This window comes from Mchenga conophoros, linkage group LG5, assembly GCF_057382185.1.
Source record: "Mchenga conophoros isolate Kocher_MC1m ecotype Shallow Benthic linkage group LG5, M_conophoros_male_GT1.1, whole genome shotgun sequence".
Classification (NCBI taxonomy): Eukaryota; Metazoa; Chordata; class Actinopteri; order Cichliformes; family Cichlidae; genus Mchenga; species Mchenga conophoros.
The window spans coordinates 31679769-31694849 of NC_140530.1; the positions used below are offsets into that span (position 1 = coordinate 31679769).

General features: G+C 40.7%; 1 protein-coding gene across 2 annotated transcripts in view; it reads right to left on the minus strand.

Annotated features, from left to right (window-relative positions):
- The window catches only part of magi3b (membrane associated guanylate kinase, WW and PDZ domain containing 3b), a 124722-nt gene that overhangs the window by 11198 nt on the left and 98443 nt on the right, over positions 1-15081 (minus strand). For both annotated transcript variants that reach the window (XM_085274912.1, XM_085274913.1), the window contains exons 4-10: positions 13735-13941; positions 11428-11596; positions 9556-9635; positions 8695-8752; positions 7426-7532; positions 2805-2996; positions 1423-2064 (exon numbers count right to left, since the gene is read on the minus strand). In XM_085274912.1, the coding sequence (XP_085131038.1) occupies positions 1423-2064; positions 2805-2996; positions 7426-7532; positions 8695-8752; positions 9556-9635; positions 11428-11596; positions 13735-13941 (1455 nt within the window). The remainder of the gene's footprint in view (positions 1-1422; positions 2065-2804; positions 2997-7425; positions 7533-8694; positions 8753-9555; positions 9636-11427; positions 11597-13734; positions 13942-15081) is intronic.

The following is a 15081-nucleotide window of genomic DNA, read 5'->3' on the forward strand; positions in this document are numbered from 1 at the left end:
TGTTCACTGTACAGCACACCCACATATTCCATCTGAGCCCCCCCCATCTCAACGCCCTGCTTTAAGTGAATTAACAAACACTGCTCTAGAGCCTGGAGTCCCGTGGAGCTGGGCTAACACGGCTGATGAGGGCTTAATGGAGCCTGATGTAAAAGGGGAGACACAGCGGTGTTTTTCCGCTTCATTGCAAAATTCCCAATCCAACATCAGAGTCATCAATGGCATGAAATAAGACAACTGTACCATACATACACATGACACACACCTTCCCACACAACTCTTTTTCTTCTATTCTTTCTCTAAGCACTGATGCCCACCAATCCCACAAACAGGAGCACCGGGATCCTCTTCCACGCCACAGGCAATTGTCTAATGAGGGTTAAAACTAGCATTAGCGCTTTAACTGGACAGGCTGGACGAAGCTGAGCCCAGCTCTGCTTTAACTGTGGGGTCATGCAGTGCGTCAGTGGAGCAGGAAGTGGTGATGGCGGCAAAAGAGTGAGCATACGTAGCGTGGGTGTTCTGGGATATGAGGCAGAGGCTCGAGGTGTGGCTATGGGGAGGAAGCCCCTGAGGACGTTCCCTCTACAGCCATTTAGCTATGGATCCCTAAGAAGCATGCAGAGATCTCCTTCGCTCTGCTGATGATCAAAGCCAATCCAGGGTTCATCGACTAGCACAGTAAATCCCTGGGGTGGCAGGAGATGGATTTAGGAGACATTTGTAGGGTGTCTACTCTCCTCTCTTTGCTACTTGGAATAAAGAACATCCCCACACTTACATAATTCCTGCTCACTCACTTGTAACAGAAAGCATTACACCTCAATGGGAGTTGTCATAAAAAGATGTAGATTAAATGAAAGAAAAGAGAAGGAACGCTCAAGAAATGTTAAACATGTAGAGTCTGCATGCCAGAAAATACGACTCTGATGGATTGAGTCTGATCATCATTTGCAAGAGTTAGAGTACAGTGGCACTGTTAGATCTATTCAGCTAAAAAGGCAGCATTCTCTGCTGTGGTGACCTTACACAGATCGCAGTCAAAGTGGCATCACCCAGACTTCTACAGAACAACAGTGTGTAGTCAGTCAGTGCCCCCCAACCAGCCACAACACCACCTCACCTCCTCTCAGTATCAACACGCTGACCTCACCTCCCATGGGCACTGTTGGAGTTGCATTGACAGTAATAGCATATTATGTCACACACACAAGGGCATAAAAGCATAAGAATAATAGAGGGATACACTGAGGAGGAAAAACAAAGATTGCTTGCTGAGAAAGAACAGACAATATGGATCTATTGCTAGTGAGCCACATGAATCTATAGATGCACAAAAAAAAGTTAGGCAGATAGAAAGACAGGCATGAGGGTGAGTCAGACAGACAAGTGCAAACATGTGTTGTTATTTCAGTCTCTCACCTCCTCGCAACACCAGTACATTGACCTCGCTGCCCACTGGTAAGTCTTTAAGGATGTCCACCACTTGTGCATGGCTAAGCGACTGCACATTTTGCCTGTTGATCTCTTTAATCACGTCTCCTTTCTGCAGGCCGCGGCACCACTGGGCATCCAAGATCATCTTCACCTTCTGTCCCAGAGGGCAGTCAGCAATGGCAAAACCAAATCCACCAGGCCCCTTGACCAGTGGCACGCTTACCAGCTCTGGTTGGAGCATCGCTGTGGCTGCTTCTCCACCCTGCCTCCCGTTTGGCAGAGCAGCCACAACAGGACGGCCACTGGCATCAGTAGTAACATAGTGGAGCTCCTGTGAGGAGCCATGGAGGACGTCACCTTTGACAAGCAGTGGCTGTCCATTGATCAGGGGCACAGCTGTCACCACCTCTCCACCATGCAGAGCCTGCTGGGGCTGGGTGTCCGGCGGAGGAGGAGGAGGGGGAAGAGGATCGTCGCTGTCTAGATCAACGTCAGGAGGAAGCGGGTATCCACGGCAAAGAACCATGTCCACATACTGGTTAATGGGAATGGACTGAAACATCTGCACTACCTCTGGATGGGTCTTCCCCAGCACACATACCCCATTAATCTCAACAATCACATCACCTAAGACAAGGAGAAAGGAAAGAATGTAACAAGAAAGAATTAATCCCGTGCTTTTTAATCTAGACATCACCTCTCTACTTTTCTTGGAGGAGTCCTTTCTCCTTTTGCCAGACAGTGCTTTTCTCTGAAATGTCCTTTTCCCCTTCACTACTCTCTCATATTTTCATTTTGGCAGCTCCTGGTACCGTTTCAGTTTCCTTTTATCTCATTCATTCCTACTTTATTCTTGTCCCCTCTTTACTCACTACATTGTTGAACAGACCTGAACAGTATTCAACAACAGGAGCTGAGACAGGCGTAGATTTCTGTCACATCATACTACTGTAACCATCACACACAGCCTCATGGCTGTTGGTTTATGTAGACAGCCCAAAGGCAAGATCAGAACCTGAACAATAAAGCTTTTAGATGGTTTCACGCCCACCATAATCAGCCTGCTATAAAACAATGCCCCTGACAATGCTAAAGTTGTTATTGCTTTATTTACTGAAACTCATGGGGCAGTGTTAGGTTAAGTGAAGACCACAGATGTAAAATTGATACCTGAAGGTGCATCATAGTAACACAGTAGGTACACGTTAGCTACAAAAGAATTTTCAGCAACTTTGCAGAAATTAGTGAACACATGGATCTCCCTTCCAGCTAAATGGGATTTTAATGTTTATTTGAATAAGTGTATCAGCTCTTACTGGTCCTTTTCTGTAGTAAATTGTGAGCATATTTTCAAAGGTTTTGCTCACCAGATGCCATCTTTTTGTCTTGGGCAGCAGGACCGTCGCTGAGCACATTTTTCACCTGCAGAAACTCATCTGTGCGGTCACCTCCTATGATGGTAAATCCAAATCCTTGGGAGCTCTTCTTCAGCGCTGTGTGGTAAATCTCCCCTTTCAGCTGGCTGGGGTCTGCTGTGAAGCCAGATGCACCACCTTTACCTGTGCAGAACATCTACGTGTCAGCATGTGCGAGAATGCACATTAATAAAATTATGAGTGAATACAATTTTTTATCAAACACAAGCGAAATAACAAAACAATACACAACATGAAAGGCAGCAACAATGATTAATAAATTCATAGCCTTCTTGAAAGACAGCAAAATCCATCCGTGTCCGCACTGAACCTCAATTATACACATTATGTGCTGAGGATCAACACCGTAATTAGTCATTTCTAATTGACAGGCATAATCTGTAAGCCTTAACTAGATAAACCTTTCACAGAGACCTTTTTTACACCTCCCTGCCAACCTGCACAGTCAGACAGATAAAATGAGTTAAAATTACAGCTATAGAAGCTGATACACTCATTTACCTTCATTTGAAAACTATAGAGCTGAACATTGATATAGTACCTCTGACAGTATCCAATTTACCACAGTGTCCTCTGTTATCCCTTCCCTACTGCAATCAGTGACTCAGAAAAAAAAAGGTTTATCACTGTAGACTTTTTATAACTGGAAAAAGGAACAACTTAAGGTCAGTGGCAACATCAATATGGACGAGCAGCTTGGCTGTGGCATACACAATACAATAGATAACCGACTGTCAGGGTCACATTGCATTTAACTGGGCAGCTTCTCTATCTGGCATTACTGTGGTATCAGCACTTTAGATCATGGACACACCATTTTTCGCTTGCTGCCTGATGGTTTCTGGCCTGGACCGCATTATAGCTCTGACTCAAAAACAGTAAAAGGGAAACCAGCTGGTGACAAATGGGGCATATTCCTGTGATTCTGCTATATACTGAGAGAGTGTGATGGTACTGTCATTATCTGGGGTCTTTATATTTGAAGATAAATGAACTGTGGCAAAATAACCATCCCCAAGAGACACATATGCAGTAAGCTAAGAGAAAATTACGACTTTTGTACGACACTAAAAATCTCAGTGACAGATATCTTATTATCACAACTTCTACCACAAAGAGAATCAGAATCAGAATCAGAATACTTTATTGATCCCTGGGGGAAATTATTTAATGACAACAACAACAGGAAATGTATGAAGTAAATGCAGCCTCGAACATTATTACACTGACACCATGTTTGTTAAAGACGTGGTTGTCGGAGTACTATTTCATTAAGAATTTGCAAATGTATTCAGCAACAAGCAAAGGATTTGGTGTTATTCTGATTTTTCGTATCGCCAACAAATCTAACAAATAGATCACAACGTGCAGTTTGTTGGTGGCACTAAATCTCAAAGCCTAATCACACTTGGTGAGGATGTACATTTTGTAAACTGTTCAAGATTAAATGGTTTCTTTTATAAAAAGCTGAAAAAGCTGCAGTATGACAGGTTAACAAATACATAATTTGTATAATGTTACATGCTTGTTTTGAAATAATGTGCTACCATTAGAAACTAAAAAACGTTGCAAAGCTCTTTGGGCTGTGTATATGTGAATACTTTACCTGAAATGAACAGACATGGATATGAAGGTTTACAGCTGCATGCTGCGTTCTTCACTTGTATCTCTTAATATCTTTATGCAGCTTCTATACACACGATGACTGAACAGTCACATCTGATAGCTGTGTGCCCATCCCTATATCCAGTTTAAAAAAATGGCAAGAACTTTGTAAATTGGCTGAAAAGTAACAGATGCACTTTCCCCCACTCATTTCCTTCACTTTTATAAAGGCTAACTTTCAAGGGTGTGTGTGAGGAATACAAATGAAGGCGCTTTCATACTTTGAAACAGTTCAGCAGCCATAAACATTCGCTGCAGACATGAACGGCTGTGAGCGAGTGTAACTTATCACAGTCAGTGTGGACTCCAGATGTCCACACTGTTGCATGGATCAAGCAAAGCCCATTTGCATAATCACATTCAAATTGCTTGATAAACTCAACATGGGATGTTTTTTCGCCCCCCAACCCAGTGAGCGCTGATATACCCATTTGCCTGCACATTTGTGTGTGAAGAAATAGACCGAGGTAAAGGAGGGTGAAAGAGAGAGTAACCAAGGGAGGAAGTGAGTTTGATGTGTACAAGCCTGTACTTGTGTGGGAGAGTCCAAGGGAGGTCTCTGTGCCAATGTTTGTGGGCAGACTTTAAACACCAGAGGCAGACAAAACCATCATATCAACTGCATCAAACGGCCATGGTTTTTGAGTTCTTATGTGTGACTCAGTCTCACTGTAAATCTCCAGTGACATTATTCAGCATAGTTGAGGAAACAGCTTCTTTACTACATCCGCGAAGCAGCAGTAGAGCAACAGAAACGGCTGTTTGCAAGAGTGCAAGAGTGTACAAGTCATGAGTAGTCTTTATAAAGGAATGAGCCTACAAAGCCAGCAGCTGACTATCAGGGAAATGACCAAATTACTAGTTTAATCAAATAATATAGATAATGGATCAGAACAAAGCAAACAGGAACACATATAGCCATGTGTGTTTTTAGTGGTTAGCTGCAGTGACACATGATGCAAGAAAGAATTACACAACACAGTTCAACATACAAATAAACTAACTGCTTAAACTAGCAATGCAACTAAGAAAAATGATGTACTGTGAAAACATTACATTACTTACATTAATAATATTATTATGTGTTACAAGTACTCTGTAATTTTACATTTACATAAGCAAACAAGATAGGATCTCAATTAAGGCATATTTTGAAAGAAGGCACGTTATGGAGCAAAACTCACTGATATCTCAAAATTGACCTTTGCATAAAAAACACATTTTTGCCTGTGGTGTTTTTAAAAACAAAACAAAACACATTTGTACATAAACTATTAATATGCATTATTTCTGTATTCACAGAGTTCATTTCCTTCACATAGAACTCCCTGGGAATTGAACTTCTTGGAAAACAGAGTGTGGATTGTAGCCTGAGGTGTAACCGACAACTGATGATGCTTAGGTTTCATCATAGCAACTGTCTGACAGCTCACTAAGTTGTGTAATCAGTAATCAGGAGCTGGATGGTGGATTCCTCGGTCCCTATACACCTGAGCAGAGAGATGTCTGATTATACTTGGCCTCTCTGATGTGCTGTTACACCAGCTGTTGCCACATGCACCGTTAAAAGCCGGCCTCCTCCCCTACACTCCCTCTTTCACTCTCTGAATCTCTGCCAGCGCTATGCGCTTGTCTATTTCCACTACTGCAGTACTGTAATCTATTATACATATATTGTAATGAAAACATACTTAATTCATGATGTTTATTGCAGTTGAAAAATGTCAACTTGTCAACTTAAAGAACAGACCACAATTGGAGAGCTGACAAAAAAGTCTGTTACATGAGGAAACTGTGAAAGAAAGGGCTCATTCTTTTTTTCAGCTGACCTTGTAAAAAATGATCACGTTCTACTGCTTTCTGTTCCCACAAAGCACGTTTATCAAAGCGCACTGACAGAGGTAAAAAGGTCAGGCCTCTACACAGAGGATAGGCCAAAGTAATTAAATTACAATTATATTTTAGCTAATTAGCTGATGCCTGTGTCCAAAATGATTTACAGTGAGTGCAGAAATAGAATAAGCTACAATAAAGACTAAATTACTTCTGGTGCTCTTGAATAATCTCGCAGCATCATGAAATAATAGTAGTACATGGTTGAAAGAATATGTGATACAGACGCAACAGAGAGTCTGTCATTTTAGATGATTTCAGTGTAACTGCAGTTTCTTGATTTTTTTTTTACATCTGTATTTTTATTATACACATTCTGAATATAATCAGTTATTTCTTATTATTTTTTTTGACATGCTAACATACACGTTATTGCAGATAATTGGTCCACCAGAATCACCCCTCGCAAACCCCTCCGTCCTTTTTGGTGAACTTGGTGCATATCATGTGATGAAAATTAAAAGTTGAACCCCAAATTTTTTCACACTCACTGCTAAATTGCGTCTTCTTCGTAGCTTCCTTCAGAACATTTGAGGGGACGTAAATCACCTCCAGTTCGACCCCAACCAACCACATGACATTTAACATTGGCAGGCGTTTTCCATTTTTCTTGGGTAGTTTGATGATCTTCACAAATTTATTCAGTGTGGCATTTTTTTTTCTAACTTCAGTAACATAATGCAGTTGCTTGATTTTAACGGGGTGCAATGGCAGTACAAATTAGAAAGCTCTCTGACATAATTACAGGTACACATGTAACTACATGTAGTATACACCCAAGTGTGGTGCCAAAACTCATGCAAGAGGCTGAACTATCCCATAATGTTTACAAAGCTCCCATATGTTACATTAGCAATCCAACATTTGCAAATTTTCACGCGTGCAAACTTGATCCTTTGTGCTCTTTATCACAGGCTTCTGCCGTTATGACACCATGGAAAACGTTTATAAACCCAGTGGAAGTTAAAGAGGGGGGTGCATTCTGCAATGTTACCTTGAGAAGGTGCTGCTGCGGCTTGCTGGATCGCTGCAGTCTCCTGGCTCAGCTTCTTCTTTGCCTCCAGGACAGGGTTCTCAAACTGGGTTTTCTGATTGATGTGGCTGTAACATAAAGAGGTTCAGGTTTGTGAGAAGAGACTTGGAATGCAAACACGCACACCCATAGACATGCTAATCTCTCACTTATTGAGCTTACTGCATCATTTTTCTGCAGTTAATTATGTATGCACCATCCTTTTAGAGGAAGTATAATTTTCTGATAGAGGGATGCTATAGTGGTGCCAGTAAACAAATTCACAAGCACAGCACACATACAGTACATTCTGACTTGCCTCCTCTTTATGTGGGGGAAAGTACCATTGCTTTTAGCCATTTAATATTATAGAAAATGAACCCCTGACTGCCTGTTCCCCTACAACAAGGTAAACAGCCTGTTGTCCCCCTGGCATACAAACAAGAGCCACTGCTTCATAGTGAGCTCATTTCAAGCTAAACACTAGCAGGTACAAGCTCCATCTATATGCCATTGACTCCCTGTCCAAACAGTGCAGGTCTCTCTCTCATGTCACTTCTACCTAGGAGCGTTTATATGCTTTCTGAGCAATAAAACAATGCGAGAATTCCCATTTTCTTTTCAACACAACAGATTGCTACCTCGTCTTCCAACCCCCACTCCACTTCTTCCATGCATTCTAGTTCAAAATCTCCCCATTTCTCTCTACTGCTGTTACAATGGCTGTGTTTCACAGATTTCCTGCCGGGATGTTGATGACAAATACACATTTAGCACACAGACAAATATACAAACAATATGCAATGACAAATACACAGACTCTATAAGCACACACAAACACTGACAGAATGCGATGAGAGAAAAATCTGTTTTGTGTTCATATACAGGTCACTGCAATGTTACCCGCAGAGTTTCATTTTGCCACCCACCGATAAACAATGTGAAAATCCTGATCAAAATCTTCAAGTGTTCTCCAGGTAAAGGCTTTCTCTCGGTATGTTGCATAATTCAGAATATTCTCACCCAAGATGTGCTACAACCATTTGTTTATTTTAGACAATATTACTTTACATTTTCCCACCGCTCAAGTACACAGAGCTCTGCAATATGCACTTGTGCACTGACCAAGCTGGTAAAATACGCTTGTGTGTTATGTGCATCTGAGACGAACAAGTATGACAAAGCAATTGGCACTGGTGGTGATGATGGCAACTGGAGTGATGGGAAATGAGATGCATCAGTATTACTTACTCAACATAGTATGTCCCATACTGTGGATCGTCAATTTCCTCCCAGCCATAAGGTAACTCTGCAAAAGGAAAAGAGTGTGCTATTGTGCTGTGGAGATGCAAATTGGGTGCTCACAAGATAACAGACCGATAGAAGGAAAGGGGAGAAGTATGCGCAATATTTTGCAGAGGTCCGGGAATCTATCTGACATTATGGAACAGCGGTAGTTACCAGTGTATCTTTCCCCCCTGACTGGAATATTTAACATTGGAACGTATGTATGAAAATACTGCCATAATAATCTAGAAGACATATTCCCGTGGTTTTCAACAATCTGGCTGGAATAGCTGGTGAATGTTATGTCTTGACGAACATTATGAGGCATAAGAAAAGAAAAGACAGATGAGCTCTTAATGCACTGGAAGGAAGTGCACTGGAGTTGCTTTTCAGAAGAAACACACTCACTAGCTTTCCGTTTGCCTGTAAAAATCCATTAAAAACAAGCTGGAAGGGTCCCACTTTTTCAGCCGTGGCTGCTGTCTGTCTATGCTTGCACTTAAGCCCACATTATATCCTAAGGATAAAAAGGCACGTCTGAAAATCCTCAAAGTAGACTCCAGCTCTAGATTTTTGAAAAATTAGCTTTTAGCACTGCGATGCTTAAGGTTACTCTTAGGTGATGTGCCATTTCAAAGAGAAGTCAAACATTCATATTTCATCCTGGTTGGTTGCTTGATTCATTGTGAGAAAGGGTGAGAAGTGATGGCTCATGTAATGTAGGGCATATACAATGTAAGTATGCCCTTGTGTAAAAGCATGTGCAGTATTTAATGGAATGAGTGTACGCTTCAGAAAACCAGCTGAGCAAAGGAGTATACATACCGCCATCCTCGCACTTCTCAGGGGGCTTTGCCTTCTTTGCCAAGCGGGGGTCCAGCCACGTGGTTGTCTTGGTATTGTGACTGTAGAGTGCAAAAAAATAAAAGCCAGGAAATATCTTCAGTAAAGACCTCTGAAAACAAGGAAACCACTGCTGAAGCACAAGCAGCCAACAAAAAAGATGTATCACAGCAGGAAAAACGGCAGCCGTATTCTCCCGTGTAACATGCTCTTGTGCACAAGATTACTCAATTTATCAGCAAACATCTGATCCATTGCTTTATATTCAGCTGTCAGATTACAGTGTTTATGGTTAGGTGGCCTTTTCAGAGGGGAGAAAAAAAAACCATGTGATGTGAAACATGACAAACTCATTTATCCTCAAATGTGTTAAACAACTGGAGTGTGTAATCAGCAGGAAAATCACAATGGTCTTCTGATATCTTCAGAGACAAGTAGCTTAGAGCAAAATGCGAATAAAACACAAAGTCGTGAACACACACACTTGCGTTTACTGTACGTAAACCCACACACCTACAGACCCTAAGAGAAGGTCTGTTTTTTAGCTTTACTAAGTTGTCTTTTTAAACATCGGATACACTGTGAGGCCTAGAAATATTGCAAGTTTACTATTAAACTGAATTTTACTGTTAAGTTTACTGAATTTCCCAGAGGAATCTACCTGAGAGATTAATACAGTTCTATCTATCTATCCAAACAAAGGACAGTTGTGTACATTTTCTTCTTTTTAGTTGTTTTTATGCTGTTGTCAGGCTGTTATGGTTTAATTTTCCTGTGACAGGAAATGAGGTGTAGATCTCAGCTACACAACTCATCATCAGACAGAGGATCAAACCTAATATCGCTGCTGAAACTGACAGAAATATTTTTTGAACTTTTTGCAGACATACTTGTTCTTTTCTATTTATATGTATATTTATACCTATTTATCTCTATACTTATCTACCAATATCTCTGTTTCTACACTCATTTTATACGAGTGCTTGATGTTTGTTGTGTAGTTGCTGCTATGACAACTCAGTTTCCCTCTGGGATTAATAAAGTCTCTGATTCTCTGATGTGTCCTTCATTATGGATAAATGAGAAACAAGCAAACATAAAAAAAAAACGTATGACAATTGATACACACACAACACTTTCATGTTACCATAACATTTAGCAGCATACCTCACTGTAGCTGTAAGATGCGATAATTTACATAAGCAACAACACTCCGGTTGTCAGTCGGCCCACATTTCAAACCTCATCATCCAGTTTACAGACTGCACCAGCTATCAGCAGATTAACCTGCAGCAGCATCTTCTTATGATTTCTCTTATTCAACAGCACCTCACAAAACAAGCAAAGCAATTTCCTAAAATAACTGATCACATATTAGCATTTGTTGGGACTACTTTCTTCTGTGTATTAGTTCCAACACACATTTGTTGTGCTAATGAGTATTGATGGCAGCAGGCAGGTGAAAGTGGCCCTGATATATTTGAACTTTTCACCAAGGTCAATATTTGTGACTTATTGATGTGGTTTTAATAGTTTTGGCCACAGGCAACACACAACAACTCTTGTGGGCTGAATCAGTTAATTGTTGTTATTTTAATTATATTTTGTTATAAATATTAAATAAATATTAAATAAACACTGTTTGAGAAGCATAGAATGACATAGCATATATGGCAACTTGTGGGTTAATGAGTAATAACTTACATTTGAGGATGCACTGCCTGATAATCCAGGACTGAGAGCATGTGTAATTATGTTTTATAAACTCTATAAAATTAACTAAAATAACTGCAATTTCTAATCAGCCCTGTATCAGACATTATCACTTTGAGCCACAGCTCACGTCTCACTTACTCTATGAAGTAGACCATGCCGGTCTCAGTATAAGCCATCTCCCAGTTGAAAGGCAGGGGCTCCAAGCTGTCGTCACGAGGAAGAGAGCTCCATGTGCGGAAGTCCATGGTGCTGCTGGACTGAGTGTAGCTGGGCACTGCTTTCCTCCAGTCTGCCCCCTCTTTGTGCTCTGGAGAGCGTTGGAGGATGGATATATTAAAAAGGGAATAAGACAGTGAAAGCAAGGCAGAGAGAGTAGAAGGTTCGCCTGCAGGAACACCTATGTCCTGTGTTCCTGCTTGCTGCAGGGAATTGGCGATTCCATGTCACACACAGGATTTGCATGTCTTCGCCAAAGGGCAGTTTTAGATTTGCCTGAGCAAACTGTGTGTGAGGAAAAGTCTGTGCCTATGTATGTGTATATTTCCTGTGGGTTGCAATGATAGAGGCAGGGATTCACATCGAAAGGGCCAGTTGAACCCTGAGGCTTCTTCTCTTTGATAATACTTTATAACTGCACATAAAATATATTCTATTACATTTGTAGACACTCCCCTTTAATGAGAAACTGCTTGCCAATGAACACAAAACATACAACAAAGAGCACTTCATGCCTTCCTCAGAAGATTGTTATAAAGCACTGAAACATAACTGGTTTTCATCCTTTTCTTTTTATGTGGCGCTAACCCTCCTCACAATAGAGGATAATGCCAAAAGATGTTACGCAAATCACAATAAAAGCATATCTGGGGGGATGCATTTCCTAAAGATCATTCCACCAGAATTTTATATTGCCTATAAATTGCTAAAAGAAACAACTACAGAGCCCTTCAGCAGCATTCGAATTTTGGTTATTTACAGCTTCTAAAACACTTTCCTCTTTTGCCTCTCTGATCAAATACGCACACTTGAGCTTGATTTTTAAAGGAAGACAAAGTGCGGATGGCATGTTTGAAGATGCTTTATGTGCTCGAGCTATGTAGAGACTTGGAGAACCAGCCTGAGGGCAAAGCCTCATCAGTAAGGTTCACAGCAGGGTGAGGGCCCACTCGACGATACGAGTCAGATGGGTTATAGAAGGACTGTGGTTGATAAGGACAGCCTAAGCAACGATGGGGGAAGCTGCAGTGAAGAGTTCAGAGACTTAGAGCTCACATTTTCCATTAACCTCTTTTTTCATTCGACCATAACTCTCTCCATCTACGGTTGGTCTGAGACTTCTTTGCCACAGCTGTGGGCTGTAGCAGAGCAGTCATTTGTGACTGGTTGCTTTCCATAAAAAGAACTCCTGAATGTCTGGGCATTGTTTTGTGTTTGATTTCAATATGACAGAACAGTTGTGTAAACAGACTGGATTTCTGTGAATCCCTTGTACAGCTGAGCAAGCAGTGCTTGAGCTGAGACTGTCAAAACAATGTTTCATTGTGTAAAAAATATTTTCAGCTTGGACTGGCCTCAATCTTAACCCTAATTCTCTCCTACTAAAAAAAATGGATATGGTATGTAGCATGTAACCTATTTCTGCTACAGGTCTGCTCTCCTTGTAAGCATTAAGGACAGATTCACTCCTTAGAGAGCCCAGGAGTTGTTCTGATAGATCACATGCACAGTATCCTACTCTCCTAGATCAGAGTCTCTCAAGGTGACCTGGGAGTTTATTCAACGCTAATGGTAACAGGGCTGTCACATCACACGTTTAAAATAGAGTCCAAGATAACATTATTTCTATTATTTCTAGAAAGCGATATTACTGTGACCTAAAGTTCTTTACATGTCGGTTGGGTCCCTTCAAAACTAGAAACCCAAATCTATCCTCAGGAACCAAGTCAGACAGGGCACAGACTGAGTTCAATCTAAGTGTCATTATGTCAAAAATCTGGATTATATTTAACAATGAAATGAAAAATCCAATACCTGTTGAATGCTCTCTTTCTGGGCCTGTTTTTGCATTTGGATCAGGTCTCACTGTCCTCAGGTCCCTTTCTAAAAAAGACTTAACAGTAATTCTTGATGCTTTAGGGTTTTCTAGGGTCTTTTAGGGTCAAGTATTACTGAACTGAACTAAACACAGAACTGAAAACTGACTATTATTAAACAGTAAGAAATCGGAAGTAGAAATTTCTTCCCCTGAGCTTCTCATTAAGAAAAATAATATGCAATACCATTTGATCTAGGAGTACAAAATATTTCAATCTTGACTGACAAATGAGATGCAAAATGACAAAATGAATTACGAAGACGACCAATCTGCACAGGAGAGCGTAGTGCCACATTATTTTCGTACACCTTTTTTGAAGCCTAACATTTTATGCTTTGACATTGACCTACCAGGCAAGCCATTGACCAGTGGTGGCCGCTCATCATCATCCTCCTCCTCAGGTACAGCGCTGTCCTTCCTGTCCATCTTACTGACTGAGGTTGTACGTTTCCTGGGGACCTCGCCACCAAAGTCCTCATCAAACAACACCTGATCCACCAGGTCAGGCTGCACCAGGTTGGGCTCTGCTGGAGGCTTTGGGGTTCCATAGTAGTTACCTTACAGAGGAAAGGAAAATGAAAAAAAGAAGTCATTTAAAATAATGTAACCAGAAATAGAAAAGCTTGAGTATATTTCAAAAAGACCAAAAGGAAAGAAAACTGTACTTGGCTGTGCCAGAAGACACAGACAAGCCCTCCACTATCACCACAATTTCTGTGATTTAAATCAAAAATGATTTCTCTAAATGTCACACACCAGCACTCAAGGTCAACCATTTACAAATTTCAGAGGTCTGATTCCTCTGCATATTTTTTCCGTCTCTTAACCCCCCGCTTTGTTTCCCCTTGATAACCGCACCACAGGGCTGTCATCACTCATGTTACATTAAAATCACTTCACTTGGAATTTGCCAGCAACTAATTACACTGATCATTGAATACAGCAATTATCTATCTCTCAGCTTGCTTTTTTTCCATAATGAAGAAAGACCTTGTGTTACGGATTATAAATATTCAGTGGGATAACAGCGCTCTGTAAAGAGACGCAGGAGAGAGTAAAACTTTGTTAAATTATTTTCTCATTTAGCTCATGGGGTGATCTATCTATGTATGGCTAGTGAGCAGTATGTGGAACTCAATTTAGGCATTGAATAAGTAATTATTCAACCTCCATTAGGATTACAAATAATGTGCATACTAATTTAAATCCCTGCCATTTATTATGATTATTTGTTTGTTAAATGCTGCTCTGTCAGATGTGTTTACGGAAAAATTATCAAATTAATTTTTTTGTAATCCATTAGTAAAGGCATATATTTACTTGCTACTTACAATAAGTGATCGTCAGATTGAGCCTACTCAGCGAAATCATCGTATATAATTAGATTAAATAAAGAATACAGAGAAATACCGCTGGGAAATGCAGATCTTTGGCTATTTAATTAGCCTCCATAAACTTGATCTTATTTTCATTTGGAGCCAGTTGCTTATGGGACCATTGTATTATGAACCTTTGATGTATTTAAGCGTGAACATGCAGGCATCACAAACAGTGTACTGTAAGAGCAGCATTTATCAACTCCAGATCTTTTTATAGCTCGCTACAAAGAGGGAAAACTGACAGCATCGTGCATGCCAGAAAGAACAGAGGGCTGTGAGGAAAATATCACAACCACTCCAGCAGCTTTACAGAGCGAT